Source organism: Neoarius graeffei, chromosome 9 (genome assembly GCF_027579695.1).
Source record: "Neoarius graeffei isolate fNeoGra1 chromosome 9, fNeoGra1.pri, whole genome shotgun sequence".
NCBI lineage: Eukaryota > Metazoa > Chordata > Actinopteri > Siluriformes > Ariidae > Neoarius > Neoarius graeffei.
This window is the reverse complement of record NC_083577.1, coordinates 86,018,963-86,044,038: the sequence shown is the minus strand read 5'-3', so window position 1 is coordinate 86,044,038 and position 25,076 is coordinate 86,018,963. Positions and strand designations below refer to the sequence as shown.

At 41.6% G+C, this 25,076-nt stretch overlaps 1 protein-coding gene across 1 annotated transcript in view; it reads left to right on the top strand.

The window, feature by feature from the left end:
* The first annotated feature begins 366 nt into the window (after positions 1-366).
* Positions 367-25,076, top strand: part of LOC132892206 (uncharacterized) — a 57,303-nt gene continuing 32,593 nt past the window's right edge. The window contains exons 1-2 of the mRNA XM_060930600.1: positions 367-693; positions 10,014-10,050. Of these exons, the coding sequence (XP_060786583.1) occupies positions 367-693; positions 10,014-10,050 (364 nt within the window). The remainder of the gene's footprint in view (positions 694-10,013; positions 10,051-25,076) is intronic.

Genomic DNA, 25,076 nt, shown 5'->3' with positions numbered 1-25,076 from the left:
GCTTTTTGCATTGTGAAGGTATAACTAATTTGTTACTGGGGTCCAACCAGACCCCAGAGTAAAATTTATCTGTCTTTCATTTTATAATTGAATAGCACACTGAAAGTTAACTTCTTTTTGGTTGTGTCAGATTCATAATGGCTAACAGACAAAGACAAGCTAGATACACAGCAGCAGAGGCCTTAAGGCAGATTCTGAACACAAACAATGACTCTGAGGACAGTGAATTTAGTGACTTATCGGGATCTGAGGCAGATCACATCTCTGAAGCCTCAGATCTAAGTGACACTGAAGTAGTAGTTCAACAGCAAGTACATGCAGATGAAAACAGACCCATTGATCAAAATCCAGAAGAAATAGGGAACCATGGTGCTGCAGCTGCTCCAAACAGAGGCCCTGGAAGAGGCCGAGGGCGTGGTAGAGGCCTCGGTAGAGGCCGTGGCCATGGTAGAGGGCAAGGACGAGGTAGGGGACAAGCCCAGCCACAAGGGGATGCTGAAGGGGAACATCCAGGTGATGAACCTGCTCAAGTTGCTCATCCATTGGATCAAGACTAACAGAATAACCAGCAAGGTGTACTACAAGGAAGAAATGGGACTGTATGGCAATAGGCACCTCCTCCAGGTGGACGTCGACAGGCTCAAGACATCATTAGGAACCGACCTGGTGTCACTAATGAAGCTGAATGTGCAAGTATTGAAGAGGCCTTTCTTTTGTATATGACACTTGAGATGATTGATATTGTACTATAGTTCGTGAGACAAACAGGTATGCCAGAAGATGGATTTTGTTCTTCAATAAAGTTATGTCTGTTTGCTGCATTGAATTGGTTCTTACTGCATTGATTTCAAGGTATTCCCTCCTGGGGTCTATACGGACCCTGCCTGGTAGTTTGTGTATGTAAAATTGGCTGGTAGGATGAAGGTTAAAAAGTTAATAATGCAGAATTATAATGGATTGAAGCTCCATACTTGAGAGAATCTGGTAATGCATCAACGTGGTTTTTGATGGCTTTTGCGACTGTACAATATCCATACAAATGATGAGTGTGTACCACCACAGGGAACCTGATCATAAGTGCAAGGTAACGTATCTCACGAAAACTTGACCACCGGACAATGAAATTTGTATCTTTATTTACATAAGATACATGGGTTTCTATCCAGCACTTATGTTTAATTTGCTTTTCCAAAAGTAGTGTAGGATTATTTACTAACACATTTTACACTCATCGGAAGCTCCACTTTCAGGCAGTGCCTAAATGTATATTATTTGTATTTGTACCTTTATTTTCAAAGGGATTTTTATCCAAGGGTGGCACAGTAGTGTAGTGGTTAGCACTGTCACCTCACAGCAAGAAAGTTCTGGGGTTCAAGTCCAATGGCTGACAGGGGGCCTTTCTGTGCAGAGTTTGCATGTTCTCCCCGTGTCTGCGTGGGTTTCCTCTGGGTGCTCCAGTTTCCCCACAGTCCAAAGACATGCAGGTTAGGCTAACTGGTGACTCTAAATTGACTGTAGGTGTGAATGTGAGTGCGAATGGTTGTTTGTCTCTGTGTGTCAGCCCTGGCGACTTGTCTAGGGTGTACCCCGCCTCTCACCCATAGTCAGCTGGGATAGGCTCCAGCTTGCCTGTGACTCTGCACAGGATAAGTGGTTATGGATAATGGATGGATGGGGGTTTTGATCCAGTGGTTAGGTGTTGTTGTTGTTTTTTTTTTTTTTAATAATGTGGGATTTTTTACTAACACATTTGACATTCATCGGGAGCTCTGCTTTTAGGCAGCACCTATGTTACCTTCAGTGCAGCATTTAGGAGCAACTATTTCTCTCTACTATGTTCATTAGCTAAATGGTCAAAAGCTAAATGGTAATGATCATGAGCTCGGTGATGGTAAAAAGAACAACAAGAACAGGAAGCCTTTATTTGTCACACATACATTCAAACACAGACTTAGGTACAGTGAAATTCATCATCTGCATTTACCCATCTGAGGCAGTGAACACACACATGTACACACAAGTGAGTAATGAGCACACACACACACATACCCAGAGCAGTGGGCAGCTATGCTACAGCACCCAGGGAGCAGTTGGGGGTTAAGTGCCTCGCTCAAGGGCATTTCAGCCCAACCTCAGGCCATGGCTGCTCCATGTTAACCTAACTGCATGTCTTTGGACTATGGGGGAAACCAGATCACCCGGAGGGAACCCACACAGACACGGGGAGAACATACAAACTCCACACAGAAAAGCCCCCACTGACCGCTGGGCTTGAACCCAGAACCTTCTTGCTGTGAGGCAACAGTGCTAACCACTCTTTATGAACCATTCACCCATCTGATGCCAAGCTAATCCATCTTATGGCATTGTTTGTCAATGAATTCTTTGGTAGCTGTGTTTCAGATAGCAGTAAATATACACTACCGTTCAAAAGTTTGGGGTCACCCAGACAATTTTGTGTTTTCCATGAAAAGTCACACTTTTATTTCCCACCATAAGTTGTAAAATGAATAGAAAATATAGTCAAGACATTTTTCTGGCCATTTTGAGCATTTAATCGACCCCACAAATGTGATGCTCCAGAAACTCAATCTGCTCAAAGGAAGGTCAGTTTTATAGCTTCTCTAAAGAGCTCAACTGTTTTCAGCTGTGCTAACATGATCGTACAAGGGTTTTCTAATCATCCATTAGCCTTCTGAGGCAATGAGCAAACACATTGTACCATTAGAACACTGGAGTGATAGTTGCTGGAAATGGGCCTCTATCAGACCCGTTGCAACAAGGTAGGCAGACTTGGCAATTGCCTAGGGCCCCAGCCCTCGAAGGGCCCCCACTGCCGAACGACTGGTTATGTATTCAATAGCAATGACAACTTTTTGAGCGTGGCAGCGCAGCGCCTAATGACACTTGTTGAAATACCCTAGTTCCAAGGGGGGCCCCCTAATGCACAACAGCGCCTCCCTACATGCTTTGGCCGAAAAGTGCAATGACAGTCTGTTGTCAACCCCTCAATGCCCATCTTCATACAGTCAAGTGATTGCAGAGCTCCGCGGCAAAAAAACCCAAACCAAAATCAAATATGAAGCGAAATTACCCCTCAGGGAGCCAGAAGAGAAAGAAGAAAAGGGAAGAGGAAGACAGAAAAAAACAAGACACTGGTAAGTGAGAATGTACACACTCATTAATACCAAGCGGGTCGACAAGCAAATTTGGTAGCTAGCTTACGTTAATGGTAGTTATCTTGTAGACAGTGTTTATAACTGCCTTTACTGAAGCCAAATCCCGCAAGCAGCAGTTTTAGACATTTTGCCCATGATTCTAGTTGTGTATTCTTAAATTTTTATGTGTTTTTCTATACCTTTTGCACTTTTCTGTGTGTGCTGGTTCTTATTAAGATTCTTATTCATGTTTGTAATCATTTAATCACCATTTGAAGTTATTTCTACTTATGTATATACTGTAAATATTTAGTGTTGTGTTATTTGCACATTTTATATTACTTTGTCTTATTTTCACATTTGATTTATATATATATATATATATGTGTGTGTGTGTGTGTGTGTGTGTGTGTGTGTGTGTGTGTATTTTGTCTATTCTTGTGTTTAATGATTATTTACAACCCCGATTCCAAAAAAGTTGGGACAAAGAACAAATTGTAAATAAAAATGGAATGCAATGATGTGGAAGTTTCAAAATTCCATATTTTATTCAGAATAGAACATAGATGACATATCAAATGTTTAAACTGAGAAAATGTATCATTTAAAGAGAAAAATTAGGTGATTTTAAATTTCATGACAACAACACATCTCAAAAAAGTTGGGACAAGGCCATGTTTCCCACTGTGAGACATCCCCTTTTCTCTTTACAACAGTCTGTAAACGTCTGGGGACTGAGGAGACAAGTTGCTCAAGTTTAGGGATAGGAATGTTAACCCATTCTTGTCTAATGTAGGATTCTAGTTGCTCAACTGTCTTAGGTCTTTTTTGTCGTATCTTCCGTTTTATGATGCGCCAAATGTTTTCTATGGGTGAAAGATCTGGACTGCAGGCTGGCCAGTTCAGTACCCGGACCCTTCTTCTACGCAGCCATGATGCTGTAATTGATGCAGTATGTGGTTTGGCATTGTCATGTTGGAAAATGCAAGGTCTTCCCTGAAAGAGACGTCGTCTGGATGGGAGCATATGTTGCTCTAGAACCTGGATATACCTTTCAGCATTGATGGTGTCTTTCCAGATGTGTAAGCTGCCCATGCCACACGGACTAATGCAACCCCATACCATCAGAGATGCAGGCTTCTGAACTGAGCGCTGAGAACAACTTGGGTCATCCTTCTCCTCTTTAGTCCGAATGACACGGTGTCCCTGATTTCCATAAAGAACTTCAAATTTTGATTCGTCTGACCACAGAACAGTTTTCCACTTTGCCACAGTCCATTTTAAATGAGCCTTGGCCCAGAGAAGACGTCTGCGCTTCTGGATCATGTTTAGATACGGCTTCTTCTTTGAACTATAGAGTTTTAGCTGGCAACGGCGGATGGCACGGTGAATTGTGTTCACAGACAATGTTCTCTGGAAATATTCCTGAGCCCATTTTGTGATTTCCAATACAGAAGCATGCCTGTATGTGATGCAGTGCCGTCTAAGGGCCCGAAGATCACGGGCACCCAGTATGGTTTTCCGGCCTTGACCCTTACGCACAGAGATTCTTCCAGATTCTCTGAATCTTTTGATGATATTATGCACTGTAGATGATGATATGTTCAAACTCTTTGCAATTTTACACTGTCGAACTCCTTTCTGATATTGCTCCACTATTTGTCGGCGCAGAATTAGGGGGATTGGTGATCCTCTTCCCATCTTTACTTCTGAGAGCCGCTGCCACTCCAAGATGCTCTTTGTATACCCAGTCATGTTAATGACCTATTGCCAATTGACCTAATGAGTTGCAGTTTGGTCCTCCAGCTGTTCCTTTTTTGTCCCTTTAACTTTTCCAGCCTCTTATTGCCCCTGTCCCAACATTTTTGAGATGTGTTGCTGTCATGAAATTTCAAATGAGCCAATATTTGGCATGAAATTTCAAAATGTCTCACTTTCGACATTTGATATGTTGTCTATGTTCTATTGTGAATACAATATCAGTTTTTGAGATTTGAAAATTATTGCATTCTGTTTTTATTTACAATTTGTACTTTGTCCCAACTTTTTTGGAATCGGGGTTGTATAATAATGTAAAGAGTTCATTTATGAAGTAAAAATCGTAAGAATGATTACAATATGTGTGATGTTTATTTATTAAGTCTTCAGTGGGTAGGCGGCCATAAGGCCTTTCGTCGAGGGGGGGATAATTATGGGCCCCAGATCCCCCTTTGCCTAGGGCCCCCAAATAGCTTGAAACGGGCCTGGCCTCTATACACCTATGGAGATATTGCACCAAAAACCAGACATTTGCAGCTAGAATAGTCATTTACCACATTAGCAATGTATAGAGTGGATTTCTGATTAGTTTAAAGTGATCTTCATTGAAAAGAACAGTGCTTTTCTTTCAAAAATAAGGACATTTCAAAGTGACCCCAAACTTTTGAACGGTAGTGTAAATATAACAAACTGAACCAAAACATTGGCAAAAATTGAGAGTGTAATATTTACTCAAGTATTTTATGCTATAACATACAATGTTCGCCAGAATGCTGTAGTATACTGCAATACAATGTGTAGGTGCCATGCATACACAGATATGGGTTGCACCTTTATTAAAATACTTTTACAATTCTTTAAAGTACTTTTATAAGCTTGTGTGAGTGCACACATGGACACGCTAGCTCTAGAGTAGAGCAGCACACATCCACGCACACAGGTGCACATGCTCTCTCTTTCCCTCCCACACACATATTCCTTTCCCGTCTCTCTCTCTCTCTCTCTTTCTCTCTCATGCAACTCTTTTTTTGTCTGTCCCAATTTAGAATTTGGTTCAGAGTTAATTGGTGTTTATTCTTTTCGATTTCATCCATCCATTATCTATATGCTTATCCATCAGGGTCGCAGGGGAAGCTGGAGCCAATCCCAGCTGAATTCAGGGGTACATCTTGGGCAGATCAGCAATTAATTGTAGGGTTAACGCTGAGATGAACAACCGCACAATTTAGAGTAGATAATTGACCTAATCCACATGTCTTTGACTGTGGGAGGAAACCCACGTAGGCATGGGGAAAACATGCAAACTCCACGCAGAAAAGCCCCAGTCAGCCACAATGTTCAAACCCAGAACCTTCTTGCTATGAAGTGACAGTACTAACCACTGCACCACCCCTTTTCTATTTCAATAAATGCTATATTATTGAACATCATTGCCTTATTGTTGTTATTGCTTTAATATAAAAAAAAACGTATCAGAACTAGGTCTTCAGAAACCAAGTCACTGATGATTATTGTTTTTCACTAAAATGGAGGTTTTAATAATTTTGAATTATTTAAAGGTTGTTGAGCTTGGTTACTTTAAACGAGGATATTCAAAGAGACTGATTTAATGAGAGTGATCAATGCTGATATGTATCTTGCATTTCAAGTGTTTCATGTATAAACAGAACCATTTCCCCTATAAATGTGATCCATTTGTAAACAAGCTGTTTGGCCTGGACCTGCTGCACATCTGTACTGTGGAATGTGATTGCCAAAGTTATCACATATCTCTCAGGAATATTACACTACATTACAGGCATTTAGCAAATGCTCTTATCCAGAGCAACATACAACGTACCCAGAGCAGCCTGAGGAGCAGCTGGAGGTTAGGTGCCTTGCTCAAGGGCACTTCAACCATTCCGGCTGGTCTAGGGTTTCAAACTAGTGATGTTTTGGTCCCAAAGCTGCTTCTTTAACCTTCAGGCCATGGCTTCCCCAAACCAGGGTATCTAGCTTTCTGTCAGGGAACCTGTTACAAATGTTTCTGTGGATTAATTCCAGTTATCCTAAACATTTGTTTTAAACAAGTCAGACCACAATTCTGACCAAAACGTTTTAGTCAGTTCTTAAATGGGTTTTAGTGCATTGTACATGTTAATGTAATTTATTTTAACAGTTATTGAAACATGCAACTTTGTGTCTTCAGCATAGCAGCTGTACCTACAGTTGTGCTTGAAAGTTTGTGAACCCTTTAGAATTTTCTATATTTCTGCATAAATATGACCTAAAACATCATCAGATTTTCACACAAGTCCTAAAAGTAGATAAAGAGAACCCAGTTAAACAAATGAGACAAAAAATATTATACTTGGTCATTTATTTATTAAGGAAAATGATCCAATATTACATATCTGTGAGTGGCAAAAGTATGTGAAGCTTTGCTTTCAGTATCTGGTGTGACCCCCTTGTGCAGCAATAACTGCAACTAAACATTTCCGGTAACTTGATCAGTCCTGCACACCGGCTTGGAGGAATTTTAACCCGTTCCTCCGTACAGAACAGCTTCAACTCTGGGATGTTGGTGGGTTTCCTCACATGAACTGCTCGCTTCAGGTCCTTCCACAGCATTTCGATTGGATTAAGGTCTGGACTTTGACTTGGCCATTCCAAAACATTAACTTTATTCTTCTTTAACCATTCTTTGGTAGAACGACTTGTGTGCTTAGGGTCGTTGTCTTGCTGCATGACCCACCTTCTCTTGAGATTCAGTTCATGGACAAATGTCCTGACATTTTCCTTTAGAATTTGCTGGTATAATCACAATTCATTGTTCCATCAATGATGGCAAGCCGTCCTGGCCCAGATGCAGCAAAACAGGCCTAAACCATGATACTACCACCACCATGTTTCACAGATGGGATAAGGTTCTTATGCTGGAATGCAGTGTTTTTTCTTTCTCCAAACATAACACTTCTCATTTAAACCAAAAAGTTCTACTTTGGACTCATCCGTTCACAAAACATTTTTCCAATAGCCTTTTGGCTTGTCCACATGATCTTTAGCAAACTGCAGACGAGCAGCAATGTTCTTTTTGGAGAGCAGTGGCTTTCTCCTTGCAACCCTGCCATGCACACCATTGTTGTTCAGTGTTCTCCTGATGGTGGACTCATGAACATTAACATTAGCCAATGTGAGAGAGGCCTTCAGTTGCTTAGAAGTTACCCTGGGGTCCTTTGTGACCTCACCGACTATTACACGCCTTGCTCTTGGAGTGATCTTTAATGGTCAACCACGCCTTGGGAGGGTAACAATGGTCTTGAATTTCCTCCATTTGTACACAATCTGTCTGACTGTGGATTGGTGGAGTCCAAACTCTTTAGAGATGGTTTTGTAACCTTTTCCAGCCTGATGAGCATCAACAACACTTTTTCTGAGCTCCTCAGAAATCTCCTTTGTTTGTGCCATGATACACTTCCACAAACATGTGTTGTGAAGATCAGACTTTGATAGATCCCTGTTCTTGAAATAAAACAGGGTGCCCACTCACACCTGATTGTCATCCCATTGATTGAAAACACCCGACTCTAATTTCACCTTCAAATTAACTGCTAATCCTAGAGGTTCACATACTTTTGCCACTCACAGATATGTAATATTGGATCACTTTCCTCAATATATAAATGGCCAAGTACAATATTTTTGTCTCATTTGTTTAACTGGGTTCTCTTTATCTACTTTTAGGACTTGTGTGAAAATCTGATGATGTTTTAGGTCATATTTATGCAGAAATATAAAAAATTCTAAAGGGTTCACAAACTTTCAAGCACCACTGTAGTACCATCCATCCATTCATCCATTATCTGTAGCCGCTTATCCTGTGCAGGGTCACAGGCAAGCTGGAGCCTATCCCAGCTGACTACGGGCAAGAGGCGGGGTACACCCTGAACAAGTCGCCAGATCATCACAGGGCTGACACAGAGACAAACAACCATTCACACTCACATTCACACCTACGGTCAATTTAGGGCAACCAATTAACCTAACCTGCATGTCTTTGGACTGTGGGGAAAACCAGAGCACCTGGAGGAATCCCACGCAGACACGGGAAGAATATGCAAACTACACACAGAAAGGCCCTCGCCAGCCACTGGGCTCAAACCCAGGACCTTCTTGCTGTGAGGCGACAGCGCTAACCACTACACCACCGTGCCGCCCTGTACCTAATACCATTTTTATGAATAATTGTACCCAGAGGCACTAAGGAGAAAAAGCATTGGGCCTAGAATAGAGCGTTGTGGAACACCAAACTTTATATTTGCATTCATCAAGAAGTTACCATCAACATTTGCAAACTGGTAACAATCAGTCCAATAATCCATCCATCCATTATCCGTAACCGCGTATCCTATGCAGGGTCGTGAGCAAGCTGGAGCCTATTCCAGCTGACTATGGGCGAGAGGCAGGGTACACCCTGGACAAGTTGCCAGATCATTGCAGGTCTCATTCCATTAAGCTCTAATTTAATCACATTCACATTACTAGGTTGAAGTGCCAGAAATAGGATTTTCTGCCTTAATTTGACACAAATTTGATTTTTTCAGAGCTGTGTGGACATAAAAGAAACAGCAAGCATTATTTTGAGTGGAAGGATGGGGATACTGGTCATTTATTTGATTTTCACTTGTTTTGGTGGCCTTCAGGTTGTTTCCTCTAATACAGTACATCATTAAACCATAGTCTCATCTCATTATCTCTAGCCATATACTCAAAATGAAATTGGTTTGAAAATGTCTGACACAGACATGAGTAAGGAGTTCATATTTGCATTAAATGTTGTTCACAATGATTCATAAGCCATAGAAAATATATCTAAAGATATGTACATAAGACTGCAGACTCCCAGACTCAATGCTACATGGTAAAATGTGAGTGCTAGATGAACATATTTCACACAGGGAGCACGCCAACATCTGTAGCGTGGTGTTTTTTTTTTTTTTTCCGTCTCATCACACCTCAGCTGATGTACACCCATACTGTCTGCAAGCACTTCCACCAAGCACAAAACACTTCCAGGAAAGCAAAGTGCTCACGTGCCAGATCAGCATTTCGAGGTGACAACCTCAAAACTGCACTGTGCCCCTTTCAGTCTCAGGTAAGGCGTGTTTTGGTGCAACATGTTTCATGAAACTGTACATATTTTCTAAAGGATATAAGCAACAAGTCAGTTTGATCACTATGCAAAGTGTCTCGGTCAGACAGACAGGGTTCAGATGCAAATGACATACACACCCTACATGAAACCACATACCGTACATGTGGAAAAATTAACGTCTGAAACCTAACATGTGAAGTGTCTAAAAACTATGTGTGAATCAAATCAAAATCGAAGTGGATAGACAGGCAAAGTATGAAGCTCAGCAAACAGATTTAACTTAAAAACAATATACTGTACATTGATATAGAAAAGAAGAAGTAACAAAAAGGCTTGGTAGCATAACGTGGATTGCTAAGGGGGAAGATTTCAAACGAGGGACATTAGAACAAGTTAGTGAACTGCATGAAAAAGCATGTGACTTGGTTGAAGATTTTTGGGAAATGGAGTTCGCAGATGTGACTTTTGCTGAAATGGTACATTCGGGGGGCCGCACAGTGGTGTAGTGGTTAGCACTGTCACCTCACAGCAAGAAGTTTCTGGGTTTGAGCCCAGCGGCTGATGGGGGCCTTTCTTTGTGGAATTTACATGTTCTCCCCATGTCTGCGTGGGTTTCCTCCGGGTGCTCCAGTTTGCTTCAAAGTCCAAAGACATGCAGTTGTTAACTGTCCATCCATCTATTATCTGTAGCCGCTTATCCTGTACAGGGTCACAGGTAAGCTGGAGCCTATCCCAGAGGCAAGAGTCAGGACAAGTCACCAGGTTAGGTTAACTGGCTACTCTAAATTGCGCATTGGTGGTGTAGTGGTTAGCACGGTCGCCTCACAGCAAGAAGGTTCTGGGTTCGAACCCAGTGGCCGGTGAGGGCCTTTCTGTGTGGAGTTTGCATGTTCTCCCCATGTCTGCGTGGGTTTCATCCGGGTGCTCTGTTTTCCCCCACAATCCAAAGACATGCAGTTAGGTTAATGTGGGGTGGCCTTGGGCCGAAGTGCCCTTGAGCAAGGTACCTGACCCCTGACTGCTACCCGGGTGCTCTATTGTGGCTGCCCACTGCTCTGGGTGTGTGTGCGTGTGTTCACTGCTTCAGATGGGTTAAATGCAGAGGATGAATTCCACTGTGCTTGAAGTGTGCATGTGACAAATAAAGGTTTCTTCTATTAGCACAAATGTGTTTGTGAGTGTGCAGAAAAGGAACTGGCCACCCTAATGCTGCAATTCTGGCCAAGTCAACTAAATATGGTTTGCCTCAAGCCCGGATTGGGTTCGGCAGTGACGATGATGACAATTCCCTTAGCAGTTCATGCACAAATAGTTAAGACCAAAAGTCTACATACACCCAGGCTAAAGATATTCAGACTTAGAAGTACCAGTTTTACCAGTGCTTCACACATTTCATGTTATCATACATTTTTTATATGTTGTCAATTAAGGCATCTACTTTGTTCACATTATAATTCCAATTGGTCATAAGTTTACATACACTAAGCTGACTGCCTTTTTAAAAACAGCCTGGAAGATTCCATTAATTGTTTTTTATGAAGCTTCTAATTGGCCAGTTGTCATAATTAAGAGGGCACCTGTGGCTGAAAAAGGTCCTACCTTTAGAGACAGTGCCTTTTTTGCCATTGATACCATGGAACTCAGCAAGTAACTCAGCTAAAAGATGCATTGTTCAAGAAGGAGACACAAATGAACTCCCAAGGATGAATGAACTTTGGTCCAAAAGGTTCAACTCAATCCCAAGACCAGAACAAAGGAAATGGTCAAGGAGATGGAGACATCAAGTACTAGTGTTGTAGTCAAGACCAAGACCAATGTATATTGAGACCAAGAAAAGACCAAAACTCTGATGGGTTGAGATCAAGTCAAGACCAAGACCAAAGCAGGGCAGGACCAAGTCAAGACGAGGACCAGACCAGTGTGTGTGAAGGGGGTGGGGAGGGGTGACAGCCATTAACAGGAAGAAAAATTTCAAATTAGCAATGAGTCACTTTATTGGTCTTATTTGAAACAGGAAATTTTACATCCAATCACAGTAACGATGTTAACAAATAAATCAGACAATGAATCAGCAATTTACTGAAATCACCGCAGCTGTGGTCTTGACTGGTCTTGAAATAAAATCCAGAATCTGAGATTGAGACAAGGCCAAGTAAAAGTGCAGCCGATTCCAAGATGAGACTGAGACCTTCAAAAAGTGGTCTTGAGACTGGTCTTGAGGTCAAGACCTGTCTGAACCCCATCCCAACTGTGAAGCATAGACATGGAAGCATCATGTTGTGTTCTGCTGGAACATCAGAAAATAAATAGTATCAGAAACTTCAAAAAATATATGGCATCATGAGGAAGGACAATGATCTAGAAAGAGCTCAAAACATCAGCCAGAAATGTAAAACTTGGTCATAACTGGATTTTCTAGCATAATAGAGATCGTCAGCATACTTCCAAAGTTGTAATAGAATGGCTTAAAGGCTACAAAGTGAAAATATTGGAAGGTTACACAAGTTCGGTCAGGAGGAATAAGCAAAAAAGTATTGTGAAAAGCTTGTGGAAGGCTACCCCATGCATTTAATTCAAGTTAAGCAATTGTATATACAGAGGCTTTCAAAAGTAGGTATACAGCAATGAAAAACAAAACGTTCGCCCAAACTGTTATTTTATTGATTATACAAACATCAATAATAAACATATTAATCCCTCAAATGTTCAAACTGTTTGCCCCCGGCATTCACACACTCCACTAGTCGAGTGGGGATACCCATGCACACTCTGGCACAAATGTCTTTATCAACATCAATTTCCTGGCAAGCCTCCCATATGAACTGAGTCATGGCATCAACAGAACATGGCTTGCATGTGAAAACCCTATCGTTTACACATCCCCAGAAAAAGAAGTCCATAGGGATGAGATCCGGCAAACATGGTGGCCAGTCAATGGCTCCCCAACGTCCAATCCACCTGTTGGGAAATTCTTTGTCAAGTAGCGCACGCACATTGAGTGCGAAGTGCGGTGGCGCCCCATCCTGCTGAAAGTAGAAGTCATCCTGCTGCTCTTGTTCATGTATAATCCTTACTGTATACCTACTTTTGCAGCCACCTGTATAATATAATGTATATAAACCTCTGACCCAATGAAGATCTGATCTAGCAAATAAAAGATGAAATACATTTGTTTCTTACCTATTTTTAATGATCTCTTATGGAATTAAGGATATCCTAATTGACTGAACACAGGAAATACATGATATTGAGTTTGAATGTCTTTAGCCTAGGTCTATGTAAACACTTGGCTTCAATCGTAAGCACAGTACTCACGGATGTTTGTCCTGAAATCTCAGTCATGTCTTTAAACAAATGTCGGGTTTCAGTTCACACCAAGATTTAATTTGGTCTATACAGGAAACTTTGCTAACTTTCACCCAATAGTTAGCAACAGGTTGTAGTGCACAACAACCTCTGTAGCTCTCTAAAGACTGCATGGTTGAAAGTCAGATCTAATAAACTTTACTTGTGCTTGGAGCTTTCTGCTCTTGTGACTCAAATCCTGCTGCTTAGTAATATTTGATTTTACTCACACAGTTTTACAAAAGAAATGATTCATAATCCCACTACCCAGTGCCACCCAGAGGAGGATGGGTTCCCTTTTGAGTGTGGTGCCTCACAAGAGTTCTTCCTCATGTCCTCTTAAGGAGTTTTTCCTTGCTTCTGTCACCTCTGACTTCCTTATTGGGTGTCTAAATCAACATTCAAGTTTCTGTTAAGCTGCTTTGTGTCTTATTTCTAGTGTTAAAAGCGCTGTATGAATAAAACTGAACTGAATGAAGGGAACAAAGCAGACAAAAGTGTGGCACAAAGTGTTCCCAACAAAGTGTGGCACCATTCAATTATGTATGGAACAAGGTTGCCCTTATAGAATAACTTATTCAGTGCAATGTGAATAGCAACATAATGACATTACTGCATTGGCTTTATAGTTACTCTATAGTCCCTTGTATTAAAAGAGATTTGGTCACAACACTACAATAATGATTTACAGATAAAATTAAATAGAGACCATGCAGAACATTTGCATGAATTGCAAAGGAATAATGAATGTCTCAGAGACTTCTTACTCATTCCCTTTTGGTTGAGTGTGTCCATTTTCTTTACTTTCTTCCATCATTACATTACATCACATGGCATTTAGCAGACACTTTTATCCAGAGGGATGTACAATGAGTGCAAAAATCAGGTCCACAAAGTGCTGAACTTCTAGACAAGAAAGTTCTAGTGATGACTGAACAAGTGACAACACTACCAAGTGTAATATTTTTTTGAAATACCAATACTCAAACAGCCAAGGAAACAAACCAACCATATTAAGTACAACTAAATAGAGAACTCAAAACGGCTAACCCCAGGCTAGACAGTATACAGCCTGGGGTGGTCTAGACTGAAATGCAGTTATACAGTGGGCAGGGAAGAAGGGGAGAGGTGCAGCCTGAAGAGGTGAGTCTTCAGTCTGCACTTGAAGGTGGTCAGGGAATCAACAGTTCTGACCTCAATGGGAAGGTCATTCCACCAATGGGGAACCAGGACAGACAGCAGTCTTGAGTGGGCTGGGCAGGAGCTGAGAGGAGGAGGGGCCAGGCAACCAGTAGTTGCAGAGTGTAGAGATCTGGCTGGCATGTTGGGACAGATCAATCTCTGGAGGTATGCTGACCCTAACCCCTCAAGAGCCTGGTAAGCTAGCACCAATGTCTTAAATTTGATACAAGCTGCAATAGGTAGCCAGTGCAGGTTGGCAAGCAGAGGGGTGACCTGGGAAGAACGAGGGAGGTTGTAGACCAGGATGAGCTGCAAGGGTCTGATGGCAGAAGCTGGAAGGCCAGTAAGGAGAGAGTTGCAGTAGTCCAAGGGAGAGATGATCAGCGCTTGGACCAAGAGCTGAGTAGAGCAGGTAGTAAGAAAAGGGCGGACCCTTCAGATGTTGTAGAGGAGGAGTCTACATGTCCAGGGCACTGCATCGATGTACGCCAAGGAGGAGAGTTTGTCGTCGAACACAACCCCAAGGTTGTTCTCCATCAGGATTACTTCTCTATATTTAGATATGAATTTTAATCTCACTGTCACCCTCCATTAACAATTTGAGGTTCTTCAGTCTGTACAACCAGAACAAGCATGTAATATTTTTGAAGATTACACAAAAAAAAACCCCTGCTCAATCACTGCTAAAGGACTTGAAATGTAGTAATAAAAGCAGGAGGAAGTCTTCTGCTGCATAAACTTTCATACCACAACCACACATGGGCCACTTTTCAGTTGACTATACAGTCCATTTGAGACCACATGCTTTCTATGAGTTCTGATAGGAGTAAATATAATTCTGGCGATTTATGGCAAACCACACAGCTTGATTTCCTTTCACATATCAGCACCATTTCCTCTTTCAGTAGCACTTACTTTACATGTAAGCTAACAGGGGTCATGATGAAATATCACTCTGAAACATTTTGCCAGCTTAATTTGAATAAACGAGAACCGGAAAAGGAAAACACTGTGGAAAAACAGCCCTGTTGGTACAAATTGCTTGTTAAAACTGAGATCAAGTCAATATCAAAATGTGTCATGACATACAGTTTTAAAAAAAGGCTGCCTGTCCACATGCCTATACAAGTGAACGTGAACATAAAAGAGAGAAGCTGTGTATCATACGACACACTTCATAGATTTTTAGTGGCAGTAAAATAAGTTTAGGAACTCCAGTGAAATGTAGTGTCCTGGTTTTTTTTTTTCCATAATAATGAAATGATGTACTGAAAAACACAAAAAACAAGTGTTGCCAGGCAAAACAAACCTCGCCCGGTAGCATTTATGATGAATGTGAAGGAAGATATCGTGAAAAAACAATGTTGACTTTTTTGGTGACCTTGATCTTGATTTTGACCTTGTTCGTGAACATAGGTACTTGGCCAATAAACATGGTTCTGATTCTGATTCTCTGCTGCTCTCAGCCAATCAGAACACAATGTACTGCTTACTGCTCTCGGCCAATCAGAACACACTGTACTGCACAATTGTTATACTCTTACATTCTTACAGCACGATGACTCCACCTCTATATGAAGCAGTAGCCACAAAAACCTTGACCTTGACCGGATGACCCCCAAAATGTTGGAGGTTCTATTTGAGACCAATGCCTATCTATCCAGAAAGTTTCATGAAGATTGGTCCAGCCATTTTCCCATAACATCATTAACAAAAAAAAGAAAGAAAGAAAGAAAGAAAGAAAGAAAGAAAGAAAGAAAGAAAGAAAGAAAACAATACCTTGCCCCCTGGTGGACTCCGTCCCGGGCAAGGTAAAAAAGAATTTATGGATGCTTTGTGCATTTGGCAGTCATAGCCTGCTCGATGGTCCAGAAAGTTCTAGAATCAGAGAGCGTGTTGTGGTCACAGGAAAAGCAGAGCTAAAACCACACACTTTGGGTTTCAAAATCAGTGGTTGTGAAATGTTCTAGTGGTAAATGATGCATGGTACCGGTACCACACAGACATCTTATACTTTCTGTTTCGGATAAAACGTTGCCATTTAAAAATCCTGGTCCTCAAGTACAGAATGTGTAATGTAAGAATTTTGGCCCATATTCAGAATTAATTGTGCAGAGTGAGGACTTAATACCTAAACTGTGCATCACAGTATTCCAATCACAGACATACAGTGGGGCTTGAAAGTTTGTGAACCCTTTAGAATTTTCTATATTTCTGCAGAAATATGACCTAAAACATCATCGGATTTTCACACAAGTCCTAAAAGTAGATAAAGAGAACCCAGTTAAACAAATGAGACAAAAATATTATACTTGGTCATTTATTTATTGAGGAAAATGATTCAATATTACAGATCTGTGAGTGGCAAAAGTATGTGAACCTTTGCTTTCAGTATCTGGTGTGACCCCCTTGTGCAGCAATAACTGCAACTAAACGTTTGCGGTAACTGTTGATCAGTCCTGCACACCGGCCTGGAGGAATTTTAGCCCATTCCTCCGTACAGAACAGCGTCAACTCTGGGATGTTGGTGGGTTTCCTCACATGAACTGCTCGCTTCAGGTCCTTCCACAACATTTCCATTGGATTAAGGTCAGGACTTTGACTTGGCCATTCCAAAACATTAACTATATTCTTCTTTAACCATTCTTTGGTAGAACGTCTTGTGTGCTTAGGGTCATTGCCTTGCTGCATGACCCACCTTCTCTTGAGATTCAGTTCATGGACAGATGTCCTGACATTTTCCTTTAGAATTCGCTGGTATAATTCAGAATTCATTGTTCCATCAATGATGGCAAGCCGTCCTGGCCCAGATGCAGCAAAACAGGCCCAAACCATGATACTACCACCACCGTGTTTCACAGATGGGATAAGGTTCTTATGCTGGAATGCAGTGTTTTCCTTTCTCCAAACATAACGCTTCTCATTTAAACCAAAGAGTTCTATTTTGGTCTCATCCATCCACAAAAAATTTTCCCAATAGCCTTCTGGCTTGTCCATGTGATATTTAGCAAACTGCAGACAAGCAGCAATGTTCTTTTTGGAGAGCATTGACTTTCTCCTTGCAGCCCTGCCATGCACACCTTTGTTGTTTAGTGTTCTCCTGATGGTGGACTCATGAACATTAACATTAGCCATTGTGGGAGAGGCCTTCAGTTGCTTAGAAGTTACCCTGGGGTCCTTTGTGACCTTGCCGACAATTACACGCCTTGCTCTTGGAGTGATCTTTGTTGGTCGACCACTCCTGGGGAAGGTAACAATGGTCTTGAATTTCCTCCATTTGTACACAATCTGTCTGACTGTGGATTGGTGGAGTCCAAACTCTTTAGAGATGGTTTTGTAACCTTTTCCAGCCTGATGAGCATCAACAACACTTTTTCTGAGGTCCTCAGAAATCTCCTTTGTTCGTGCCATGATACACTTCCACAAACATGTGTTGTGAAGATCAGACTTTGATAGATCCCTGTTCTTTAAATAAAACAGGGTGCCCACTCACACCTGATTGTCATCCCATTGATTGAAAACACCTGACTCTAATTTCACCTTCAAATTAACTGCTCATCCTAGAGGTTCACATACTTTTGCCACTCACAGATATGTAATATTGGATCATTTTCTTCAATAAATAAATGACCAAGTATAATATTTTTGTCTCATTTGTTTAACTGGGTTCTCTTTATTTACTTTTAGGACTTGTGTGAAAATCTGATGATGTTGTAGGTCATATTTATGCAGAAATATAGAAAATTCTAAAGGGTTCACAAACTTTCAAGCACCACTGTAACTACAGCATTAAGCACTAATTGGACAATTACAGGGCGAGGTGTGTCTCATTTCCAAACCTTGACTTTGAACCAAAGTTGATTTTTCTTGTACAATATTGCTTCAAGTGTGAATCAGATAAGCACAGGATAAGTGGTTACAGATAATGGATGGATGGATGATATGGAAAAGTGCAATGGAGCAGGAATCCAACGCTGAATTCCCTGTTAGGAACTTGCACAACATTTAACTTGCCCGTCTCCTTTGGCATAACCACATGTGACATCACAATGCACAAGAAAAAGATTTCCCTTTATCTGCGTTTCTACTTGAAGAACTCATCTGTACTTGAAATGTAGCTTGAAATGTGCTATGAAGAGGTGTTATAAAAGCTTGTAAATTTAGATTTGTAATGTAATTTTGTTGATTTTTTGAAAGCCAAATTTTCCTAAAGCAATAAGACCATTATGACGGATAATTATCACATTTCTCTTCTATAAATCCTACAGGAATACTACATGTAGATCTTCTTCGTATGTGATCAAGTTAAAAGACTAGCTATACACACACACAGTATCTTCCATAGGTGCTAAAGAAGGCAACTGGACTTGCTTGAAATACTTGAAGACATTTCGCCTCTCATCCAAAAGGCTTCTTTAGATCTGTCTGACTAGTGGGGAGTTCCAGATAATTATCCTCTAGTGGACTAAAAGCAACACTAAGGAGAGTCATTGAGGTCACATGGGTTGTTGACCCTCTCAGTCATCCTGTAGGTGTTAAGGCCAATTTATGCTGACAACGCAGTCCTCGCAGATAGCATCACAGATGGTGTCTGTGTAGCCCCCCCCACCTTCGCAGACGCTCTGCGCGCACCTCCCAAAAATTGTGACCACCGCAGAAGCCTCGCAGACAGCGTCGCAGACAAGAGGGCTCTGATTGGTCCACTCTACATCCGCTGTACACGCACTTCCGCTTCCCTACTTTCCCGGTTTGGTTTGTTTTCACTACCGCCATTTTTAAAAACACGAGCGAAGATGGAGCAGTACGAAGAGCGGTTGATCGAGGAAGTGAGGAAGTACGGACATCTATACGACTCCAGTTCTAGTCATTATAAGTAACCGGAGGATAAACACTCCACTAACCACACCCACCAAATACTCCTAGCGATTTCGCGACTTCACGCCCCCTTGCGTTGTGGCGGTGAATAACATTGCGCACGCCTATTACTCCCCGCTCAACGATAAATTACAACTGTCTGCGAAAAGCTATCTGCGAAAGCCTTGTCGCAAGAGCATGCAGAGGCCCTTAGGGTCACTGGCAGCCAGGTGTGATCAGTGTTAGCAGCCGAGAGGATCATTAGGGTGATTTGTGGGTCATTGGCTCTCTTGTGATGGTCGTTCCAGGTTCCACAACCCTCTAGGCTGTTAACACCGTTCACTCCTAGCCTCCAGTGACCCTAACAACCGACAGGATGGCTGAGAGGGTCAATGACCCATGTGACCTCAACGACTCTCCTTAGGGTTGCTTTTGGTCCAGAGACAAACAACCATTCACAGTCACATTCACACCTACAGTTAATTTAGGTGGGGTTTACATTAGACCGTATCAGCGGATCATCAGATTAACGTTTTTAAAACGATTAGTGCGCACACAGCAACACCAATACACGATTCGCGTGCACACAGCAACACCAATACATGGATACGCTCGGCTCCGCAGGCATCCTGCTCTCCAAATCACTCCGCCCTGAACAGCGAGTGCCCTCTGGAGGGTGCGCACTCTGGCCCTGCGCAGCTCACAGAGCGCACGAGTATAGCGCACGAGCAGTGATTCGGGACTGAGCCGCTGTGTGTGTGATCCCAGCGCATATCACTTACTACTTGCAAGTGGAAGGATGGCAAGCCTAAAGACAATCATAACTACACAATGATCAGTATTTGCAGTATTTTCATACTTTTATACTCTTTAATGAAAGGTGATACAAGGCAGAAGTCCGCGCCATTTTTCAACAGTCGTGTCACATGACCAACGCCAGCGAATCAGGAAGGTGGATGTCACAGTGACGTTGTCCAATGACGACGCCAGCTAGAGCTCAGCACAGCGTATCCGCGTATTCTCAATGTTTACACAGCACCGGACCAGACACGATCTGGATTGAATACGTGGACCCTGGCGGATTCCCGTTTCCCGGCATTTTAATGTAAACGGACAGTGCATCCGCGAAGAAAACGAGACAGATACGGTCTAAAGTAAACTTGGCCTTAGAGCCACCAATGAGCCTAACCTGCATGTCTTTGGACTGTGGGGGAAACCAGAGCACCCGGAGGAAACCCACACAGACACAGGGAGAACATGCAAACTCCACACAGAAAGACCCCTGTCAGCCACTGGGCTCGAACCCAGAACCTTCTTGCTGTGAGACGACAATGCTAACCACTACACCACCATGCTGCCCATGACTAAAAACATGTTTGTCCAAACACTCATAAAGTAGAGATGCTGAGGTGATATGATGGTTATTATTTTAATCAGGGTTGACCACAAATGAACATACTGAGGCCATTAGATAAACTTCTTGTGATTACCAGTTCATGCATTTAAGCCACAAGTGGCTTGGGATCTGTTTTGTGACCAAGAAATACCTGTGAAAAAAAAATCTTGTGAAAAGTATTTCATGAGAATCATCAATTAAGCGAAATCAAGTAACTTTGACCACTGTGGCCACAAGAACCCAATCATCAAGATAATTCATAATATTACACTTAATGCATAAACACATACTGGAGTCACAGTAGTATTGAGACATTGAAATACAACTGGCCTGCATTAAGTGAATTCTCAAAGTGAAGAGAAATTTTCGCCCGTTCCGACCAAACAGTTAACTAGAGGTCACATATTAAATATGAGTCTCTAAAACATGTTAAGATGTTGTCTGAAGTTACAAAATTAGTGGCCAAGATTTTGTTTTCGGGAGGTGGTGTAGTGGTTAGCATTGTTGCCTCACAGCAAGAAGGTTCTGGGTTTGAGCCCAGTGGCTGACGAAGGCCTTTCTGTGTGGAGTTTGCATGTTCTCCCTGTGTCTGAGTGGGTTTGCTCTATAGACTGGTACCAAAATCCAGAATTGTGATACCCAAAGGCATTTTTGAGACAAAGTCGGCAAACAGTCTTATTTTGTCAATTTGGGTGTGCCGAATTCAAATCTGCAATATGCCGAGCTCTATCTGACCTCTGTTGACCTCTAGAGGTCATTGAACTTTGGGCCTGTAAATGTCTCAGCTGAACCCAGTTTCTCAGCTTTCTAAGGAATGAAATGTACTAAAATGATAAATGAAGTTAGCAAATGGCCTTGTCTGTTAAATGTTTGGGTGCTGAATTCATTTTTCTTCATTTGTAAAACGACATATGACCTCTGATAACCTCAAGGTCATTAAACTTGGCCTATAGGCCTATGCATTTAACGGCATTTTTAAACTGACTTTACTCCCCCAAAAAGAATATGAACAGACAAAAAACAAATAGAAAGGAACAAATACAACATTAAATGCCAGTCCATGTACATGTGACTTACTTTTCACAATGAGAATGCCTCGGCGATCACCTTACATAACATTGCATTACATTTAGCGGTTATTGTTTATACAAAGCTACTGAAAAAAGGACAGATTCAGCAGCATACAAAATGTGGGGGCATACAGGGTATACAGGTTAATCAGGGTTAGTATATATGAGAGTTTTTTTCTTTGTTGTTTGTTTTTTGTAAAGGCTTTACCCCGTTTAAAACTAAACAAAACAAAACAAAAAACAAACAACAAAGAAAAAAACTCTCATATATACTAACCCTGATTAACCTGTATACCCTGTATGCCCCCACATTTTGTATGCTGCTTTGTATAAACAATAACCGCTAAATGTAATGCAATGTTATGTAAGGTGATCGCCGAGGCATTCTCATTGTGAAAAGTAAGTCACATGTACATGGACTGGCATTTAATGTTGTATTTGTTCCTTTCTATTTGTTTTTTGTCTGTTCATATTCTTTTTGGGGGAGTAAAGTCAGTTTAAAAATGCCGTTAAATGCATAGGCCTATAGGCCAAGTTTAATGACCTTGAGGTTATCAGAGGTCATATGTCGTTTTACAAATGAAAAATGAATTCAGCTCCCAAACATTTAACAAACAAGGCCATTTGCTAACTTCATTAATCATTTTAGTACATTTCATTCCTTAGAAAGCTGAGAAACTGGGTTCAGCTGAGACGTTTACAGGCCCAAAGTTCAATGACCTCTAGAGGTCAACAGAGGTCAGATAGAGCTCGGCATATTGCAGATTTGAATTCGGCACACCCAAATTGACAAAATAAGACTGTTTGCTGACTTTGTCTCAAAAATGCCTTTAACTCCTTAAATAAGCACTTTTTTGAATTTTGGTACCAGTCTACAGGTTTCCCTCACAGTCCAAAGACATGCAAGTTAGGCTAACTGATGGCTCTAAATTGACTACAGGTGTGAATGGTTGTGTGTATCTATGTGTGAACCCTGCGATGATCTGGTGACTTGTCCAGGGTGTACCACGCCTCTCGCCCATAGTCAGCTGGAATAGATAGTTTTCACTGACGTCACGGCATTCTGGGGAACACCCCCCAGCTGCCATCTTGTGGGTCAAACAAAACGGACCATCGCCACTACTGGCTACGTTATCTCGGACGAATTTATGAAGTTATATAGTCAGTTTTCTAAAATAAAGATCAATGTCAGCAAAATCAAGCAAACAGAAGTATATAGATACATTAGACGACATCTCACGACAACGGTATGCAGCCAAACTGGCCTTGATTGTGGGAATTGACCCATACGAAGTGGACAAAGATGCATTTTCAAGTGACTATGCAGGGCTGCCAAAGCCTGAAACTGCCAAAGCCTGCTCCAAAGCCTGAAACTGACTTCATCAAACTTTAAAGGCTGTCTGATATATACAACTTTATATATTCACAGCGTGCCTTTTGGCGGATGCCGCCTGAATCGCGCAGATCCGATTTTTTTTTTAGGGGGGGCGTTGGAGTGTCTGATTATAATTTCAAAGTAAATTCTGTATTAAAATTACTAAATAAGCAAATCCGTTACAGTCCATGAAACAGGAAGTATAAGGATGAGAAAAAAACAGTTTAAATCGGGAAGCTGCGCACATTTGCGCAGTCCTGCACACCGCTCGGGCTGCACAAATGTGCGCAGCTTCCCGATTTAAACTGTTTTTTTCTCATCCTTATACGTCCTGTTTCATGGGCTGTAACGGATTTGCTTATTTAGTAATTTTAATACAGAATTTACTTTGAAATTATAATCAGACACTCCAACGCCCCCCCTAAAAAAACCCCCGGATCTGTGCGATTCAGGCGGCATCCGCCAAAAGGCGCGCTGTTTGCATCCCAAACACAAATGAAATCATACAGAATAGACCTAAAATGTTTTTCAAAAATGACCCTTGCGTGAGTGAAGTGACAAGTGTCAAACAGAAACGTGACAAACGAGCGATATTAAGTGTACATTACAGTGTAAACGTACACTCAGCAGTTCCAGTTAGGCATTCTCCAGAGATTGTTTACATGATGTTTTCTTCTTCTTCTTCGGGGTTTTAAGGCAGCCGACATCCTAAAAAGTTGCATTGCTGCCACCTACTGAACTAAAAACACAGCGCACTAAATTCTACCATATAGGCCAGTGTCCTTTAAAAACTGGAAAAAAGGTCTTCTTCCCTTCCCACTTGACCCCATGTCCAACACACTTTTCAGAGAAACCTCTTCCAGACCAATCTCCATCAGCTGTTTGACCAGTTCTTGCCTTTGGCAATCGTATTTTCCACAAGAGAGTAACACGTGACGTACAGTCTCCATTTCCTGGCAGGAACAGTTGGTGCATAATCCAGTCTGATGTTTTCCCAAAATAAATAAGGTACTGTTCAGAAATGTGTGTCCAATTCTCAATCTAGAAATAATAACATTCTCCTTCCGTTTGCCTCCTCCTCTTTTGTAAACCTGAACTGAGTCTGTTACTCTACTAGCAAGTGAAAAAAGGTGTCTGCCCTTCTGTTCTTGCTCCCAACGTGACTGCCACCTCAAAATTATCTCTTGCCATACAATGCTTTTACCCTCTGACTTAGATAGGTGTATATGGACATCAATTGTGTCTTTTTTTGGCTGCCTTCTTGGCCAACTTATCAGCCTTTTCATTTAATGAAATGCCCACATGTGCCAGGACCCATAAAAATGACACCTCCACGCCCCTCCTCTTGGCATCCCTAATTTCCATCAGGACTTCATAAATCAAATCTTGCCGGCTCTTTGACAACCCCTTACCAAGACTACTGATAGCTGACACACTGTCACTACAAATCAGCACTTTCATATTCTGGAGTTGTTCGGCCCACTGCACAGCCATCAGGATGGCATATAATTCTACTGTATAAACACTTAAAAAGTCTGAGGTTCTCTTACAAGCATGAATATTAAACCTTTGAACAATGAAAGCTGCCCCTGTAACACCTGTGTCTTGGTCTTTTGATCCATCAGTGAATACTAAAATATGATCCCTATATCTTTCACCCACATGACAATGAAACTCATGTACTAAATCCACTTCAGGATTATCACACTTGATTCTAAGCAATCCTAGATCAGTCTCTGGAGCCTCCAATTGCCACAAAGGTATAGAAGGCCACACTACTCCTAAACTAAAAGACTTATCAAGG